At 37.8% G+C, this 16,572-nt stretch overlaps 1 protein-coding gene across 3 annotated transcripts in view; it reads left to right on the forward strand.

Annotated features, from left to right (window-relative positions):
• Positions 1-16,572, forward strand: part of PITPNC1 (phosphatidylinositol transfer protein cytoplasmic 1) — a 90,287-nt gene that overhangs the window by 30,461 nt on the left and 43,254 nt on the right. For all 3 annotated transcript variants that reach the window (XM_056327401.1, XM_056327410.1, XM_056327391.1), the window contains 3 exons: positions 11,929-12,077; positions 16,013-16,101; positions 16,553-16,560. In XM_056327401.1, coding sequence (XP_056183376.1) covers positions 11,950-12,077; positions 16,013-16,101; positions 16,553-16,560 — 225 coding nt within the window. In that variant the 5' untranslated portion in view covers positions 11,929-11,949. The remainder of the gene's footprint in view (positions 1-11,928; positions 12,078-16,012; positions 16,102-16,552; positions 16,561-16,572) is intronic.

A 16,572-nucleotide genomic window follows, 5' to 3' on the forward strand; every position in this document is an offset into this window, starting at 1 on the left:
GTAAGTTGGTTTGCAGTCCTTCAATTTACTGGATTCATCAGAATAATTACATTGTATCATTTCTAATACATTATGTTAGACTTTTTTTTTATTTTGGTATGGCAGATGTTATTTTGATATCAGCTTTAAAATTTATTCTGGCATTTTTAAAATATGATAATTAAAAGTGCATGTGGAAGAATATTGCATTGAGATTTCTGTAGCAAGATTTTTAAAATCCATGCACTCTAAAGTTACAGCATATTTTAAAAGGTTTGATTTCTTTAATCTTCCTAAGTATGATGAGCTTGTGTAATTCTTCTGTATTGGTTAAAATCTACAGTTTTGTTGTAGTTTTCCCTCTGTACTGTTTCCAAGTTCTGTTCCAGAGGAGGTGCTGGTTGTGTTTGTTGTGATGTTCTGGACTTTCCTTACAGGATTTGTGTGGGATCTGACACTGGTCAGTCAAAACAGATAAGCACTGGTAGAATGCCTAATGCTGTGACACCATCTGTCAAAAACATCTGGAGACCTTATAGCTTCACATATCTGGATTATGATAAAATTGAATTAAGCCTATAGAGTCCCTTGGTGGTAATTCTTTGCCTTCATCCTCCTTTTATTCTGCATATGGTATTGAAAGAATGTCTGATCTGGAAGCTTTGGAGTCTGTCAGTTAGTCAGGAATGCGGTCCTTCCTGGAAATTTTACTTCTACTTACGTAAGAGCTTTCGTTCTCTGTTGTGCTGGAAAGCAGCAATTCTGTTCATCTGTATATTGTCAAAGTACTGGCACTTTTAAGGTGGAAAAGTTAGAAGTGAAAGGTTCTGTATTCTGTGATTAATGTAGACAAAGGTATTAGATGACAGACACACGTTGTCCCAAGCATCATCACTTCGCCAGCATGTGCACTCCACGGACGTCACAGCCGCACTGCATTCTGCAGCAAACTTCAGGTTTCTTGCCCGAGAGTTTTATTTGGCAGCAGTTGTGATTTTCCATAAGTCAATAGCAAACAGATTTCTACCCTAAATCTACTTACTACTTTTATTAGAGACTTCATGCATGTAAAAAAGGCATCAGTGCAAAAGTATTACGTTGCTACAGTAGTGGCTTATTTTAACATTGGGGGGGGGGGGGTGTCACTTGCAGATTTGTGCTAATGAACCACAATGGGAAAATTATCTTCTTTTGGTATTAGCTTTCAGATTTCAGTGTATCTTAAAATCTGGGAATGAGGAGGAAAGTGTGTCTTCATTTCCTTATATAATTCAAGTCTTGCTGTCATGTACTTCCTTTCATCAGAGGACTTTAGATAACCTTAATATCTTCATCACCCTAATCTCTAGGTTAGATGCAGAGATGCAGGAGTGACCTCAACTATTTGCAGACACAGAATTGTATCTAACATTATTTTATATTCAGGTTGTAGGCATAAAACAAGAGCATTTTAAAAATCCAATTGAAGTCAGTTTCATTTTAGAAGATCAGAATGTAGGATGAAGTATTTGTGATAATCAAAATATTCTGGACTGTGAATATATTTTTGTTTCATTGGAAGTAGCAAATAAAATTTTACTTTCTTCTGAATAAGATATCAGAATGCAGGTTGGATTTGTCTTGTTCAGCTTGCAAATAGTAGATACTAAATCCTGATGATCAGGATTTTGTCATTTTAGGTTGTGTATCCTAAGGAAGTTCTCCTTTTTTCACATTTATAAGCAGAATTCTATGATGCAGAATTATTCCCCTCTGTGATTCTGGCAAAGGTCATGGAGTCCTTTGTAGTCTCTTTGGTGCTTCTAAACCCAGAGTTTACAGGCAAAATTTTTTCCTGAAAGCATCAAAATCTTTGTACTTGAAAGTTGATGGGTTTGGTGTAAGAGATTTTTGTAAGTCACAAAAATGAGTAATTACTGGAGAAGAGTAATTAGAGAAAAGAAGCCTGAGGGGAAGTTCTACTTAAACATTGAGCAAATACCGTTAGCTCTGCAAAAAGAGAAAAATAATTTCTAGAAGTGTGAATAGATGTACCAAACGCGTGTGTTTGTAGTTAAACCTAACTCCCGAGTCCATTTCTGTGCTCCAGTGAATTTTGAAAGTGTCAAAGGATGTAAGCAACTCAGAATACTCCCAGCTTAAACTAAGCTGAATTAATATAAGTAAAATTTTAAAAATCCTGTGCTTCAGAGAAGTTAACCTTTATGTTCAAACTCAGCTTTTTTGCTCATGCCCTTTGATGTATTGCATTGTCTGGCTGCCCTCATCACTCTTTTTCTAGCCAACAAAAATTATATGCACAGTACGCAAGCTCAGTTTCTCTTTTTTTCCTGCTCAATCTTATTTTTTAGTGGAAAACCATGTAAGAAATTTTGCTGTCTGGTTTGATAAAGCAAGCTTCTTGATCGCCATCACTAATCCATGGGAAATGTTACTTTTCACTGTGAGCAAAATAGACTTAGGTGTCACCCCATGTGCAGGGCTGGTGCACGCTGCTGAAAAAGAGATCAGTGACGGTGATCAAGACAGAAGCCTACACATTTCCATTTTGAGTTTTCTTGGAATATCTGAACTGGAAATAGTATTTTCCTGGAATATCAGGAAAAGAGTTTGGATTGCTAAAAAAAACTTAAGTAACCTCTGCAAAAACTATGTTGAAATTTTACTTCATTTTCCTGCATTCTTGGTTAAAATTCTAAGAGATTAACTGAACAGCTTCTTGAGCTTCAGCCTTCAAATTAACTACCATCTCATGAATGAGTTGTGGTTATAAAAATATGCTTTTGTATTGACTTAGAAAAAGCATCAATAATATTTGATGGTTATCAGACCAGTTTTGCACTATAAGACAAGAATTGTGCCTGGAAAGCACATTTGTAATTAAGGTGTGGCATATTTGTGGCTTATTCCGAGGCAGGTACTCGTAAATAGGGAACAGCAGATGTGAAGGGTGTTTCAGTGTGCCTTCCTGACAGTCTGGTTACAAGTCAAGTGACACAGTAAGTCCCTTTTAGCTGTTCTTTCTGGTTTTGTGAACAGAGGACATTTTAGACAGCCTCCTGGAAATGCATGTGTATCCTTTGTAGAAAATACATGTGTCTTCATAAATCTAAATAATAGAATATTGTTAGTATTTATGTAAAAAGCACATAGTTTAAACAGTTGAAAAATGTAACCAGCTGACTCACTGTAAAATACCGTTCATAAAACCTTAATTCATGAAACCTTAATTGTTAATAAATTCTTAAAAATTGCATGAGCTTGTACACTCAGGATAAACAGCTGGCTTTTTTCAATAGCACAGCTGGTGTAGAAGCATAAAATTGCTACCATTTGAACAGGACGTGAGCTATATTTGGCAAAACATTTGCATGAAAGCTGAAAATTTGCAACCTAATTTTCACGTATTTTGATTTTCTTTGTACACCTATTAACCACAGATCTGAACCTGTTCCTATTGATTTCACTATCACTTGTTTAGGTTGTAAGCCATTATGTGCCAGGATACTGTATATTTAGAGTAAGCCATTTTTCTTTAGCTGTGTAAATACTAGCGGAGGATACGGTCTCTCTGAACATCCAAAATGTTGTTGCTGAACTGTCATTCACAGGAATTTAAACAGATAAAGTAACTTAAGGATGTAATTTCTTCCTTGAAAAGGCAAAGCAAACATGAAAGCAGTAAGAATTATGCTTCACAGCATGCAAAAGTCAACTGTTCCTGCTGCAACTGTTCATTTGTGAGGCTACAAAAGCATGTTCCCATGAATTTGGGCAATACTAAAGAAGACTGCTGATGCAAGTCTGCAGATGTGTAGTGCACTGTGAATCATGGATGCATGCAGGGATTAACTGAAAGAAAAATTTCAAGCTCAACTCTAAACTTTAACCAATCAGATTCTTTATATATTACTAGGGAAAGTGACATTTATACCACTAGATTACTTGTACGGGTTTTTTGGGCTCTCAGATCACACCAGTGCATCATACTTACGTTCAAATTTGAGGACCCAGATGTTTACAGTTGTTGTTATAGCCTTCCTGCTAAAGCTTTCTATAGACCTTGTTCATCTGGCTGTTGTTTTAAATGAAATTACATGAAACCATTCATTGTATGCTAGTTTAGAAAGTACTGTCACCTCCGTGACAGCTCATTCTGTCTTTTCCTCGTTTAGCTTTAATTTAGTCTAAGGACTACTAGACAGGGAAATGACTGCACAGGCAAGGTCTGTTCCCTCATTTGCACTGTGATGAAGCAGAAGACATCGCTCTGCCAGAAAATTTATCTTTACTATTCAATTGGTGTAGGAAGTCTTACACAGATTCATGTCCTGAGCACTAATGGCATTAATCACATAAAATCATCTGTAAACAAAATAAGCCTCTGAAATATTTAACATTAATTCCCTTGCATCTTATTTCTGCCACAGTTAGTGAATACTGTCTTGATTTCTCCTATGGCTTCTCTTTCTCCTGTGCACATTTTTCTCATTGCTGGTGTTTTTCTGTGTTGCTCTGTTATTCAATTCATTTGCTTCCTACAACTGATTTTTGAGGCAATTTACACCTCTAATATGTTTAAACCCAAAGGTAAAATGACACTTGGAACTATGGCACTCACTTAACTGTGGCATCTCGCTAGTAATCTATAACTGGATAAGGTCTGTTGTGTAGATTTTTGGTGTTAGTCCTTCTTGTAACAAGTCCATCCTGCTGTTGTTTCAGAAGGTTGATTGATCTTTTGTTTAGGTAAAACCAGATTTGCTTTTGAAGGCAATAATTTTAGAAAGCTACCTTTGATTCTGGAGTTTCTTCCTTGTATTTGTGCCTCAGGAACAGCTGTTTTAAAATTACAGTTCATAAAGCCTCTTTGCACTTAGGGTATTTCTACATGGCAAATAGAATGCAGTACAAAGGTGCCCGGTTTGCTCTGAACAGCTTTGATACTAGAAGTCAAATAATTTGTTGGTGCAGATTCCACACTGCTGTTCAGCCAGGCCAAAGGAGACTTAATACCAGTTCCGTGGTGGTCTGGGTATCTCTGCAAGGCACCACACCAGGCAATCGGAACACACCCCTTCAGCGTTCTCTGTTCACTATTTGTGCTTTCCTTGCAGATTTTCCCAGCAGTCTTTCCCAGCAGTCCTCTTTTTGCATGGCTCTAGCCCACAATGTAGTTACTTTACCAGGAAAAAATCACTATTTTAGAAATATAAACTGCTGCCTTCACACTGGTAAGTTATGCTACGTAAGAGACACCTCCAAGTTCCAATTTACAGCGAGTTTATTTTCTTCCCGAACATGGCTATCTAGGCAAAGGGAATTATTAATCCAGTGGCAAAAAGTTTTCTAGCTATGCAATGATTACAAGTCTGACTAATTTCCCTCCATAGCATTGTCCTGCAGTAAAACCTTGAGGTCGTGGCTAATGAGAAATACTCACTTCTATTGCTTGCAGGGTAGTAGCCCTGAGATCCAGAAGTCCAACTGAAACAAAATCAAAACAAACAAAAACCTAATTCAAAAAGCAGGCCAAGTAGAGGCCAATAGAAATCCACCAGTACATGAAACATCAAATACCAGTACATCATACGTTCCTCTATGCTAGTTAAAACCAATGTAGGAATGTTAATAACAAGGAAGACAAATCACCTTGTCAGAACCTGGAGCTTGTCTCATGGAAACGATTTTCTTAAATTATTCTTAATAGGTATGAGTCATCATCTACACGAGGATGGGGATCAGAAAGCACAATCTTGGTGCTCCATCAGCCAGTGTTGGAATTGCCCACAGGTGAGGGCTCTGCTTTAACCTCCAGATGAGCATGAAGATGCATTAGGCTTCGCCCATTTTAGAAGGCAGACGGAATGATGCCTAATAACAATAATAACATGAGGGATTTATAGTCAGCGAGTAAGATACGAGAAACCACTTCTGTTTAAGTAATTACTGTTTAGAATTTTTTTAAATTATATCTACGTCTTGTGGTAAAAGCTCTGAGCTGGAAATCACTAGATTGAGGCTAAATTCCCTGTTCTATCACAGACAACTTTTTTAAAGTTGAGGTATTAATTTCTGTTTCAATTAATCAAATATAAAATAAGGATAATACTTTCTTTGCCTGTCTTCAATATCCAGCTGTAAGCTTTTCATATTTATGGCAGTGTGGGGCTTAGGTTTTAATCAGGACCTGGAAGCAATGCTTTCTAACATCAAAACAAAACACACAATAGGAAACTATCCTCCTAAACAAAGATACTTACTCAAGCAAGTACATTTTCATGGAAGTTATTCTAGAGATAAAATATCTCTGTAAAAATGCTGTTAAGAGATTGCTTAGAGTGACAGGCAGTGCATGTTTAAACAAGTAACTTAGCTGGGGATCACCATGCTTGTCACATGGTGGTACGTAGAGGAAAAATTAGAATTTGTTTTAAATCATTCTAAACATGGAAATTATTACACAAGTGCTGAATAATATTCCTATTATTCTTTTTAGTTAAAAAATGGCCTGAAATGAAGTCTTGGAAGACATTCACCAAAGAGCACACCAACAGTCTTCCAAAGACTGTGACTTGAAAATAAATCAGAGACTTATCAGTCCATTTTAAAATAGTTTTCTATTAATGAGACAGCATTCTGTTAATCAGAATTCCTTAATCAAATTGCTGCTGTTTTGCCATAATCAATGTCCTTGGATTCAGTGTAGCCAGATACAACTGGTGATGAAGTTGATCCATTATATTTTCTTGCTAGAAGTAAATCTTTACTAAATTGAGGTCAATGACAACACACCTACTGCCATCAGTGGAGGCAAAATTGTGCCCTTTATAGCTGCCTCTGCAAAGCAGCACGTTTGCACATAAGTTCAGATTTGTTTCAGTTTAGTTGTAGCAGGTTCTCTTCTTTTTTTTTCTTTTTTTTTTTTTTTTTCTGTTTTACCTTTGCGGTTTTCTGAGGACAGGATTAGAAGCCACCGGCATGTTTTAGCATGAATCACTGGGTGAGAAATACTTCCCATTGTCAAAATGCAGTGTGCGGAACAATTGTTACCTTTAACAGGTATAAAAGACATGCAGCATCTTCTGGACTCTGGCTTCTAACTGCAGGGAGGGATCTCACTACTGACTGAAAATAATCAATTGCAGAAATTGAAATGGCAGCAGCATCCCTGATGTTTTAGTTTAGTTATAGAAGAGTAAACAGGTGAAAGGGTTCAACAATTCTTTTGAATATGAGAATTGCTATATAAGATGAAACCAATGATAAATCTGTTACGTTTTCTGTGAGAATTTAGGTAAGAACTTCAAGGAATGGTAAAGAAAATTAATATTATGGATACCTTTGGCACAATTTCTCCTTTGAGGGTATGTTACTTTTTACATTCCATGTGAAGTTTGGAAGATTGTACTCTAAGACTAGTATTAAGTCCAAAAGTGAGCAACAGTCAGGCTGAAAAAATGCAGGTGTGTTTGTACAATGATTTCTTTTGCAGCTCCTGCTGAAGACAATGGGAGTTCTCCAATTGAAAGATGTGTAGGGTGGACACCCTTCTGTGTTATTTTTGTGGGTTTTTTTTCCCCCTCCTGTCTCAAGAATGCAAAAAAAATTATTCTGATCTCACTTGTAATTTTAAGCAAATTGAGATTGACCATCGTTATGCTGTTGCTAACATAAACCTTGTTTTTTGTATGACTGAACTCCCAATACGCAAACACCATCTGCCTGTTGAAGGAAAAGGGAATTCACCACTGAGACAATGTGGAACTCATTAGGAGTTGAGAAACATCAAGCCTACTGCAAAAGCTATGTAGCAGTATCCTTAGAAATCTCTAACTCTGCATTCAGTGCCTGCGTTTGTTGAAGTTCTTCCTGTGATACTGAAGAAATTTTCCACTGTTAAACTGAAGAGTTTCCAAACAAAAGCTTTCCTCCAGAGCCAATTTCAGATCAGGTGCCACTGTGTGAAATTTTATTGACTTCCTTGAAACATTATATAGCCTTGGAAAATTATGTTACAGCTAAGAACACGGAAATTCAGATTGTGATGGAGCAACGTAAATAATAGTGGCACGTCACTTTACCCTTGCAGGAATAATGAGTATTTCTTACTCCTGTAAAATGTTTCTTGAGTGATAATTCTCCGCGATATCAACAGGAACTTAGAAAAAGCTGTGCCTTTATTTTCAGGCATTTAAATTTAGCAAGTTCTAAAAGATACACCTTTGCTTTGGATTTCATTCATGTAAATATAAACATACACTTTTTTAAAAGTTGATTTATCTGAAATAAGTTGTGTGCTCTCTGGTTTAGCAAAGTACTCTATTTTTGGAAGTTAACTTTCTTATCATCAAGCTCTAAAATGATATTAAAATTGTATAAGCCAGATAAAAAGAAATTAATAGGACGCAAAAGAGCTAAGTTAACTACCTTGAAGTACATGTAAGAGTATGTTCCTTTTGCAGAATACAGCTGCTTTCTAGCAGGACTGCAGAGTCATTTGAGTAGTTAGGAAAGGTGGGTACTTCCACCTGCCCGGGGTCAGGTCTGTAGGTATGGAAGGTCATCGCCTGGGGAGAGGTGAGTAGCAGTCTGGTTCCTACAGCAGAGCTGTCCAGTACCAGTTATGGTGCCTTCTGGTTTCTTCAGCATCTTCCAAGTGAAAAGTGCCGTGCTGAGCTGCCTTGGATACCCTCTGTGAGATGTTGAGTATAATTGGGAGTGTGTGTGATTTTGAGTCTCTTCAGAGAAGTAGAACCTTTCGCTAACTACTGACTATGCAACATCTGTAAAGCAATTTCTGCTTGACAGCACTGATCATCAGCTGCAGAGTGCAGCCTAGTCACTCTTAGCCGTGCGCTGGGATTGATTTACTGTCTCTGTGATTTGAACTTCTGCTAGTGTTTTATGGGAGTGTGGGTCCACGAAGGAGTAACAGTCTGTTAGGAAAGCACGTGATGTTATAGGTAGATAGCTGATTCATGATGCTGGAGCAAGCGAGTGCTTTAGTACAACCCCATTGTTAGTTGTCGGTGTGAACCTACATTCATCCTGAGGTTTCTGAGCTAATATTTCCAGCAGAAATGGAGATGTCTGGATTTGACCATGAAAACTAAGAGCAAAATGGCAAAAGACTACATGCAAGTAGGAAATCAAAGCATGCAGGGATATGTGCAATTATGAAACGATTTCCAGAGATGACCATGGCAACTAAAAGTCATAATTTTATGGCATGGCAAAAATCTCAATAGAGATCTCAGTAGAAATATTGGCTTTGTGGCAAATCGTAATTCCTCTCCCCTCACCTAACCTTTTCATATTCCACGGGCTATAAATTACTGATCTCTTTCTTTCCATTAGAAGATAAGCACCTTATCACCTCTCCTCTTTTCTAACATCCTTATCGCTCCACAGGCAGTAAGTATCTTTACTCTCAGGTGGTCTGATTGATATGTATCTAATTAAAGGCAAAACATTTTTTCTCAAATTGCCTTCAGCTTTGAAGTATGTTGCTTTGATTTCAGACCTGAAGAACAGCTTCATGTGCCTGGAAGTTATCTTTTTTCAAAGTGTACTGGTTGATCAAATACAATATACTACCTCTGTCCACAAACTTTGCCTTACCTGTATACCAATGCATTCATTTATTTTTAATGAAAAAGAGAAAAGACAGCTTTTCATGGAACTACTTGAAGGGTAGGTGTGAGGACTGCGGCTCTTCAGAGCCTTGAAGATTAGGACAAAATGTTCAAATATGATGAGAAAGAGAAGAAAAGGATTCAGTAGAGACTAAGGTAGATAACTGGATTAGCAAGAAAAATAATTTTAGGACTTATCTCTTAAATGGGGACATTTTGTGTGAAAGAAGTACCAGAGATGAGAAAGCTGAATATATAGGCAGGAGGTAGTACCAGCATCAAATTGTTTTAAATAGCATTATTCTACTTATCATTTTAATGAATGTCTTAGGAACATTTGTAGGTGGTGAGAGGGTAGATTCTCCAAAGTTATATAGGATATTTTTAAAAAGCCATTAATTCTCTCTAATTATGAGTAGAAAGGAGAGGAAGAAACATCATGTGCGTAACACTGAAATTTCCAGGCAGTTCCAATTTGCATAGCCAGCACTTACACAGAGATTTACTGATTATTTTTTTTTTTTTTTTTCAGATGTTACAAGGGTCACACAATTAATTGACCTGACCCATAGGGCATTTGCTAGTTTTATGACAACAGTATCTTTTGGGGTTTTTTTCCTCCCAGTCCTCTTCTTTACTAGTTCCAACAAGTTTTAAGAGTGGGTTATATTCTTCACTGCGAGGAGGTGTTTCAAAATAAGTAATGGAAAAAAAATCCACTGAAACTACCTAATTAGATTAGAGGAAAAGAGAATAGATCCAAGTTACTTTATCCTTCCCCTAGAGCACCTTTTTGCCCTTAAAGAACCTTTTTGTAAACTTGAGGCATTTTTAGTACTTTGGAACGATCTTCTGAAAGGCGCATTTTGATGCAAATCATTCACTTGCTGTTGCAGTGTGTGGCTGGCCAGGAAGGAGTTGGTGTCCATTCAGTGCTAGAACAGAAATCCCTGTTCCCTGAACAAATGATCCCGCAAGGTGCAAGTTCCAAATTGCTTACCTTCTTGTGGCCTGCCTGTTGCAGGGGAATGAAATAGCGTTATGTGGAATTTAAGAATTTCTGTAGGGAGCCCTCCATGGTCCTATTCCTTACGTTTTGTTTAGTAAGGCTGCCTTGCTGTTGTTAATAAGGTCTGTCTTGGTTTGGTTTTCCCCCTCTGCTAATTGCTTTTTTGATTTGGGCTTTTTAAAGTATGTGATAGGATTGCCGTTCATAATACGTAATAACCACAAGAATCTCTGAGGTCAGACTGTCACTGTGCTTTTGTTTGTTTATGCTTAGCTGGTACTTGGCAGCTTGTGCCATTCTCTAAATTAACAGGTTGTTCTTTGTATTTGAAGTGATTGATGTGATTGAAGTGATTAGCATGTATATGCCTAAATGAATAATTCTGGGGGAGGGAGGGATCCAAATGGAGAAAACTTGATAGGTCCAAAGAGAGTTTGTTGTAAGAACCATGTTATGTTCAGGAATACGGAACGGACGTAAGTGAGGATAAAATCTCAGACCAAAAAATGTATGGGAAAGTACAGTTTTACTCTAAAATCTTTGCTAATGAAGGTTAAGGGATGTACTTTTTGTTACATTTCTCTAGAGGCAAAAGCCCTGGTGTAGGTGCAGACATACTGAGAAAAAATTCAATTGCTGGTACAACGATTTGTTTTTCCGTGATAGCAACATCGGGTCAAACCTCCTGGGTTTTGGCTTCCAAAGTAACTCAAGAGCCTATAGAAAAAGGACCATTTAAGTGCTTAAATTAATTTTAATAATATTGCCAAATCACTTGTCTCAAACTTCTTTTTTGAAGAACTTGGAGTCTACATGTTTCTTTTTCTTAAGAGCTGGTGCTCTTGTTTCTGTGAATGAGCAATAGTTGTCCTGAATTTTTTGCAGGGCTTCAGTATTTGGCATTGTGTTGGTGTGAGGGGGGATTCCTGTGTCCCACAGAACTTCAAGAGTTCACCTGCTGGTTAAAAAGCCCTTGCATGTCAGCATGTGGAAGCAGTAGATCATTTATTTATTCCTAACATACATAGTTAGAGTCTAAAATTAAAGGGCAGATCTGATTCTCTACATCTGTATGCACATGAGTTTTGTTATTTTTTCCACAAGTGATGCCCTAGACTCAATAAGGTAATGGGATAATGGGAGGTCCCCAACTGATAGGTCTAAATGAAGCTGCGAAATCCTGGGTTTTGCCCTTGAACTACCTTTTATTTGCGCATACTGCCGTATCATTGTGTGCCATTGGCTTTTGAATACATGTGTATTACATAAAGTTAATATGTTGTTCTTGATTTTGCTTTGCAGTACAGAATTGGACAGCTGTACATGATAAGCAAGCATAGCCATGAGCAGAGTGACAGAGGTGAAGGTGTGGAAGTGGTGCAGAATGAACCCTATGAAGATCCAAACCATGGCAATGGTCAGCTAACAGAGAAACGGGTTTATCTCAACAGGCAAGTGCAGTAGAACTGTTTCCCTCAGTGTGGGCTGTAATAAAAATTTGCAAGACAATAGCCTTTCTGTTTCAAGTAGAACATGTTCCTGTGAACACGTGCTGCTTCCTGGCAGCCGCAGGAAGAAGGAAGGTGAAATAGTTCAGAGGCTTGAAAGAAGACAGCGATTAGTTGTCATTTCTTCTAGAGCATCTTTTCCAAGAGAAAGAACTCTAACTTGATGTTAAGGATGTACTGAAAATCAGAGCTTTTGTTTTCTTTTATACTTCACTGTCATTTTGCTTTCCAAAATTGAAGGGGGAAGCTGAAAAAATGAAAAACAAACCAAACAAACAGTCCACCCCAAACAAAAATGAAAACCAAACCATTAAAATGGTTTAAGGGTTTCTTACTTCATGATAATGACACAAAGCCAGTATCCCGTGTCTGGTGAGAAGAGATTTGCCTCAGCAAAGTTAATTGACATTGTGAATGGGCTTGTACAATGATGACCTTCTGTACCAAAATAATAGGATTGGAACATGATGGGAAAATTGTTTTTGTTTCCCTGAAGTTCCATCATTTCTTAAAGTGAAATATGTGTCTCTTTTTTTATGGTGAAATAATACTGCTGAGGATCAATGCCTCCACACTCACAGGCCAGAGATGTGTTTATATTTTTAATTTTTTTCTTTTTTTTTTTTATGGGGTCCTGTGAAATATACTGCTCAGTCTGTTCCCATTTTTACTGTGGCTGATCTAATTGAATATCACTGCTTTTCTGAAGTGCTTCTGTTCCCCTGGGCCTGTTTCATTTTATTAAACTTACGCTCTGCAGCATTTCATACTGGGCATAGAAACACTATAGCTATTGCTTCTACATTGCTCCTCCACTGCAAACCTGACATATCTAACCTTAACTTAGGCTAAATTCAATCACCAGTAATGTTGCGCGCGCGCGCACACACACAAGTCCAATAATATGTATTTTGACACCATCTAATATTATTGTGATTGTAACTCTGCTCTCTCACAGGCTAGACACAGGACTTGAGAAAAATCAATAAATGTGTTCCTGTTGTAGAGCTCTCAGAAGTTGTGGGGTTTTTTTTTAATGTTTCTGGATATTTCTTTCCTTCATGTTAAAAAGAAGTAAGGCTTTAAGCGCTAACGAGTGTATTCAGAATGACCATTTCAGGGTAATTCAGAATTACCCTAAGGACTGTGTGCTACAAGGCGCATATGGGACATCCGTAGTATTAGGAAGCACGTAGTTTCTGGTAGTGCAGGCAATAGAACAAAGGATCTCTTGCCCAAAGCTGCTTACAAACACTGACAAAGAAAATCTCTGTGCCTACAACAACTTGGGAAGTTTACCTAAAGCTATGGTGGATGGTTAAGTCAGTTCACTGAGTTTAATGATAATTGTAAATATTCCTTGATAATCATGACCCGACTAGCTATTTAAATCTGGTTTTGGTGTCACCATACCACCAGATAATGCAGTACTGTCAAAGCTTTGTGGAAAGGCTTAGCAGGTTTTCAGGCCACTATGGATTTGGCTGGGAGGCCAGGATCTCTCTGGAAGACTTCTCTTAAGGAGACATGCTGCCATACAAGATGTGCTGAAAACTACTTCTCTGCCTGCCTCCCTTGAGGAACAGGACTCCTTACACAGGTTTTGCTCTCATCTTGTCTTCTTCCAGGGTCCACCACCCTAATAAACTTGCTGGCTTCACTTTATTTTGCTCTGGGCTGATCTCCTGAAGAACTTTGAGCTTATATATTTCAGTGGTGGTTTCTTGGAAAGATTTTTGCATTATTTTCATTTATTTTTTCTTGCCTGCTAATACTTCAAGTCTTGCAGAGAGGGTCTTCTTGCTGACCAATGGTTTCAGGTTTTTTATTTCTTCCTCCCCATGTGCTGAAAGACTGAAATTCATCCAGGGAAGGAAGAAATAAAAAATAGAATTAAAAAAAAACCATAAAATTGATCCACAGATTCCTGTGATCTGCTAAAACAGAAATACTATATTTTCTTTCTCTGAGTGGACCCTTGGAACAATTCATGTTTGTCTATGACTGTCATTTGATGGCAGCTCTGAGAATAACGTGTGTTTTGCTCATAAAATTATTTGGTTTGGAGATGCGTCATAACAGTGAAGACAGGTAGACAGGCAAATATGCTAAAAACAACAATAACCAAAAAAAGTGCAAAACAAGCAGCTGTATGTGAACAAAGATATTAATAGTAAAAATTTCTAGTGTCACTGTAAGCCAGTTATACTGAGAATTGATTGCTATGTCTTCTCTCCTGCTGGAGCATTGTTTTCAGAAGCTGAAAGTCTGCATCCTCTGGTATTTATTATTTAGGTATCAGAGTAAAGTTTAGTGGGGATAAGAGAGGGAGCAGACATGCAGTCATAAAAAGACACTGACAGAGGCTGAGAAAATAAACAAAAGGTCCAATACAGTGAAGTCTATTATACAGTATGTAAAATGCTGCTTAAAAGATTACACAAGAAAGGTTTATGTAAAGAAAAGAATCTCGTGAGCAATGTCATCGCAGAGCAAAAGTCAATGCACTTGATGTTGAATCATCAGTGAACTCGATGTCTCTTGCCTCTGGACAAATGAAATATTTATGTGTAGCTAGGTCTTGGTTAAATAAGCCTCAATGATCCAAACTCTGTATTTGCTTCAGAAATTTGCTAATATGGAAAGTTAATTTACATTCTGCACACAGTTATCTAAACATAACTGTTTCAGACATTTACACTTGGAAAACTGAGGTTTGACAGCATCTACTTTAGTTCAGTAAAGGTTCAGTTTAAGGCTTGGTCATCAGCTTGACACAGCACCAGACTCACAGCAGTTTTAACTGAGTCCCACGTGCAGTGCTGTTTCTGGTCTCCAAAGGTCTGCCTGCCTTGGGGTGACTGGTGCTGCATCTTTGTTCCTGGCAGCTTCTGTCATTATAATTGATGTCATTAAGAAAAGGTTGAAAGATGAATTATCATGAACTTCCCTTTTTAAAATGTATGTTTGTTCATCACTTCTTTGGTACCTCATGTGACCAGAGTTCTGGAAATGAGAGAGCCAGGATCTATGATCCAAGATCCATGGTAAAGAAAATGTTCCCACTCTTCCATAGTATTATACAATTAACCTCTAATGAACTTTCCATGTGCTGTGTCCATGTATTTCATTTCTTACTTTACTGCTGTTGTACTGCTGCATTGGTAAGTTCTCTTGGCAGATTGAGCTCTGAGCTGTGCCATCAATTCCATTATTTCTCCTCACTTCTGTGATTTACTTTTCCCATCAGCAAAATGGGACTAATACGGAGGTGGTTTGAGTGATTTGTTAATTTTAATAAGAAAGCTTCCTACTCGGGAGCTGGTGTTGGTAGCGTGGGAAAACCTGCGTGCCAGGTGAGTCAAACATAAGGGTTTGTGTGCTGGCAAAGAATATGGAGGAAGAAGAAATAGTCTCTAAGAAGAAATAATGGAAGGGTTTGAAGTGGACTGGAATCACGTCCTTCAGAGCTCTTGTTAGAGAGTGCCTCCCTGTGGCTACGGGCGCTGTCAGACAGTTATGCCTTGTATGGTCCAACCTGCTCCCTGCATCCAAGACCAAACGTTTGAGGCCATAAATTCTTGAAATCTGCAACTTCAGTTTAATAATATATACAAGGCTCGGAGGTTGTTGCGCTGGCAGCACATCGCTGGCTTTGAGGGGGGGCAGGCAGGCTTGGTTTCAGACGTGCTTGCGGAGAAAGCTGAGACAATGCGTAGTCATGAGATGAAAACCCTGCTGTGAAGTCTAGGAGTCCAGGTACTGCTGTCTCCTGAGAGACACCTGTCAAAGTAGGAGCACGTTTGGAAGTATCTTCTCTTCTAAAATACTCCTAAGCCGTAACATATTCTAATCTTCTATTTTCTTTTTATTTTCAGCAAACTGCCTAGCTGGGCTAGGGCAGTTGTTCCCAAAATCTTCTATGTTACAGAGAAGGCTTGGAATTACTATCCTTATACCATCACAGGTAAGGAATAAAGCAGAAACGATGACTGATTTGTACTTTTGGGATAGTTTAGTTTATCTTCAGAAGCTCCAAGTTAAATACTGAGCCATAGATACGAAGTTCCTTTAACCACTCCTGTTGAACTGCACATACTATTGCATCTTATATTGACCAGTAACAGGAAGTAAAGATTATAAGCCACGGACAAGTAAAAACTATAGAATGTTGTATCTATGCAATTTCTTCCTTGCAAAGAAAACATCAGGTGCTTAGATTTTTGTGCTGACTTGTACCCCTTTATTGTCCCATAGGCTTCAGTCAAATATAAATCAGCAGACTATCTGACACGTTTTTTGATTATTAATGTATGTTTAGTGTAAGGATCTTGCATCATTGTTTTATTTCACATTTCTTTTTTTTTTTCTTTTCCCTCATCATTCTGTTTTTTTACAAATGGACAATTGGAAATCAGAATACACAGTAAGTTTTTCT

This window comes from Falco biarmicus, chromosome 1 (genome assembly GCF_023638135.1).
Source record: "Falco biarmicus isolate bFalBia1 chromosome 1, bFalBia1.pri, whole genome shotgun sequence".
In the NCBI taxonomy this organism is placed as follows: Eukaryota; Metazoa; Chordata; class Aves; order Falconiformes; family Falconidae; genus Falco; species Falco biarmicus.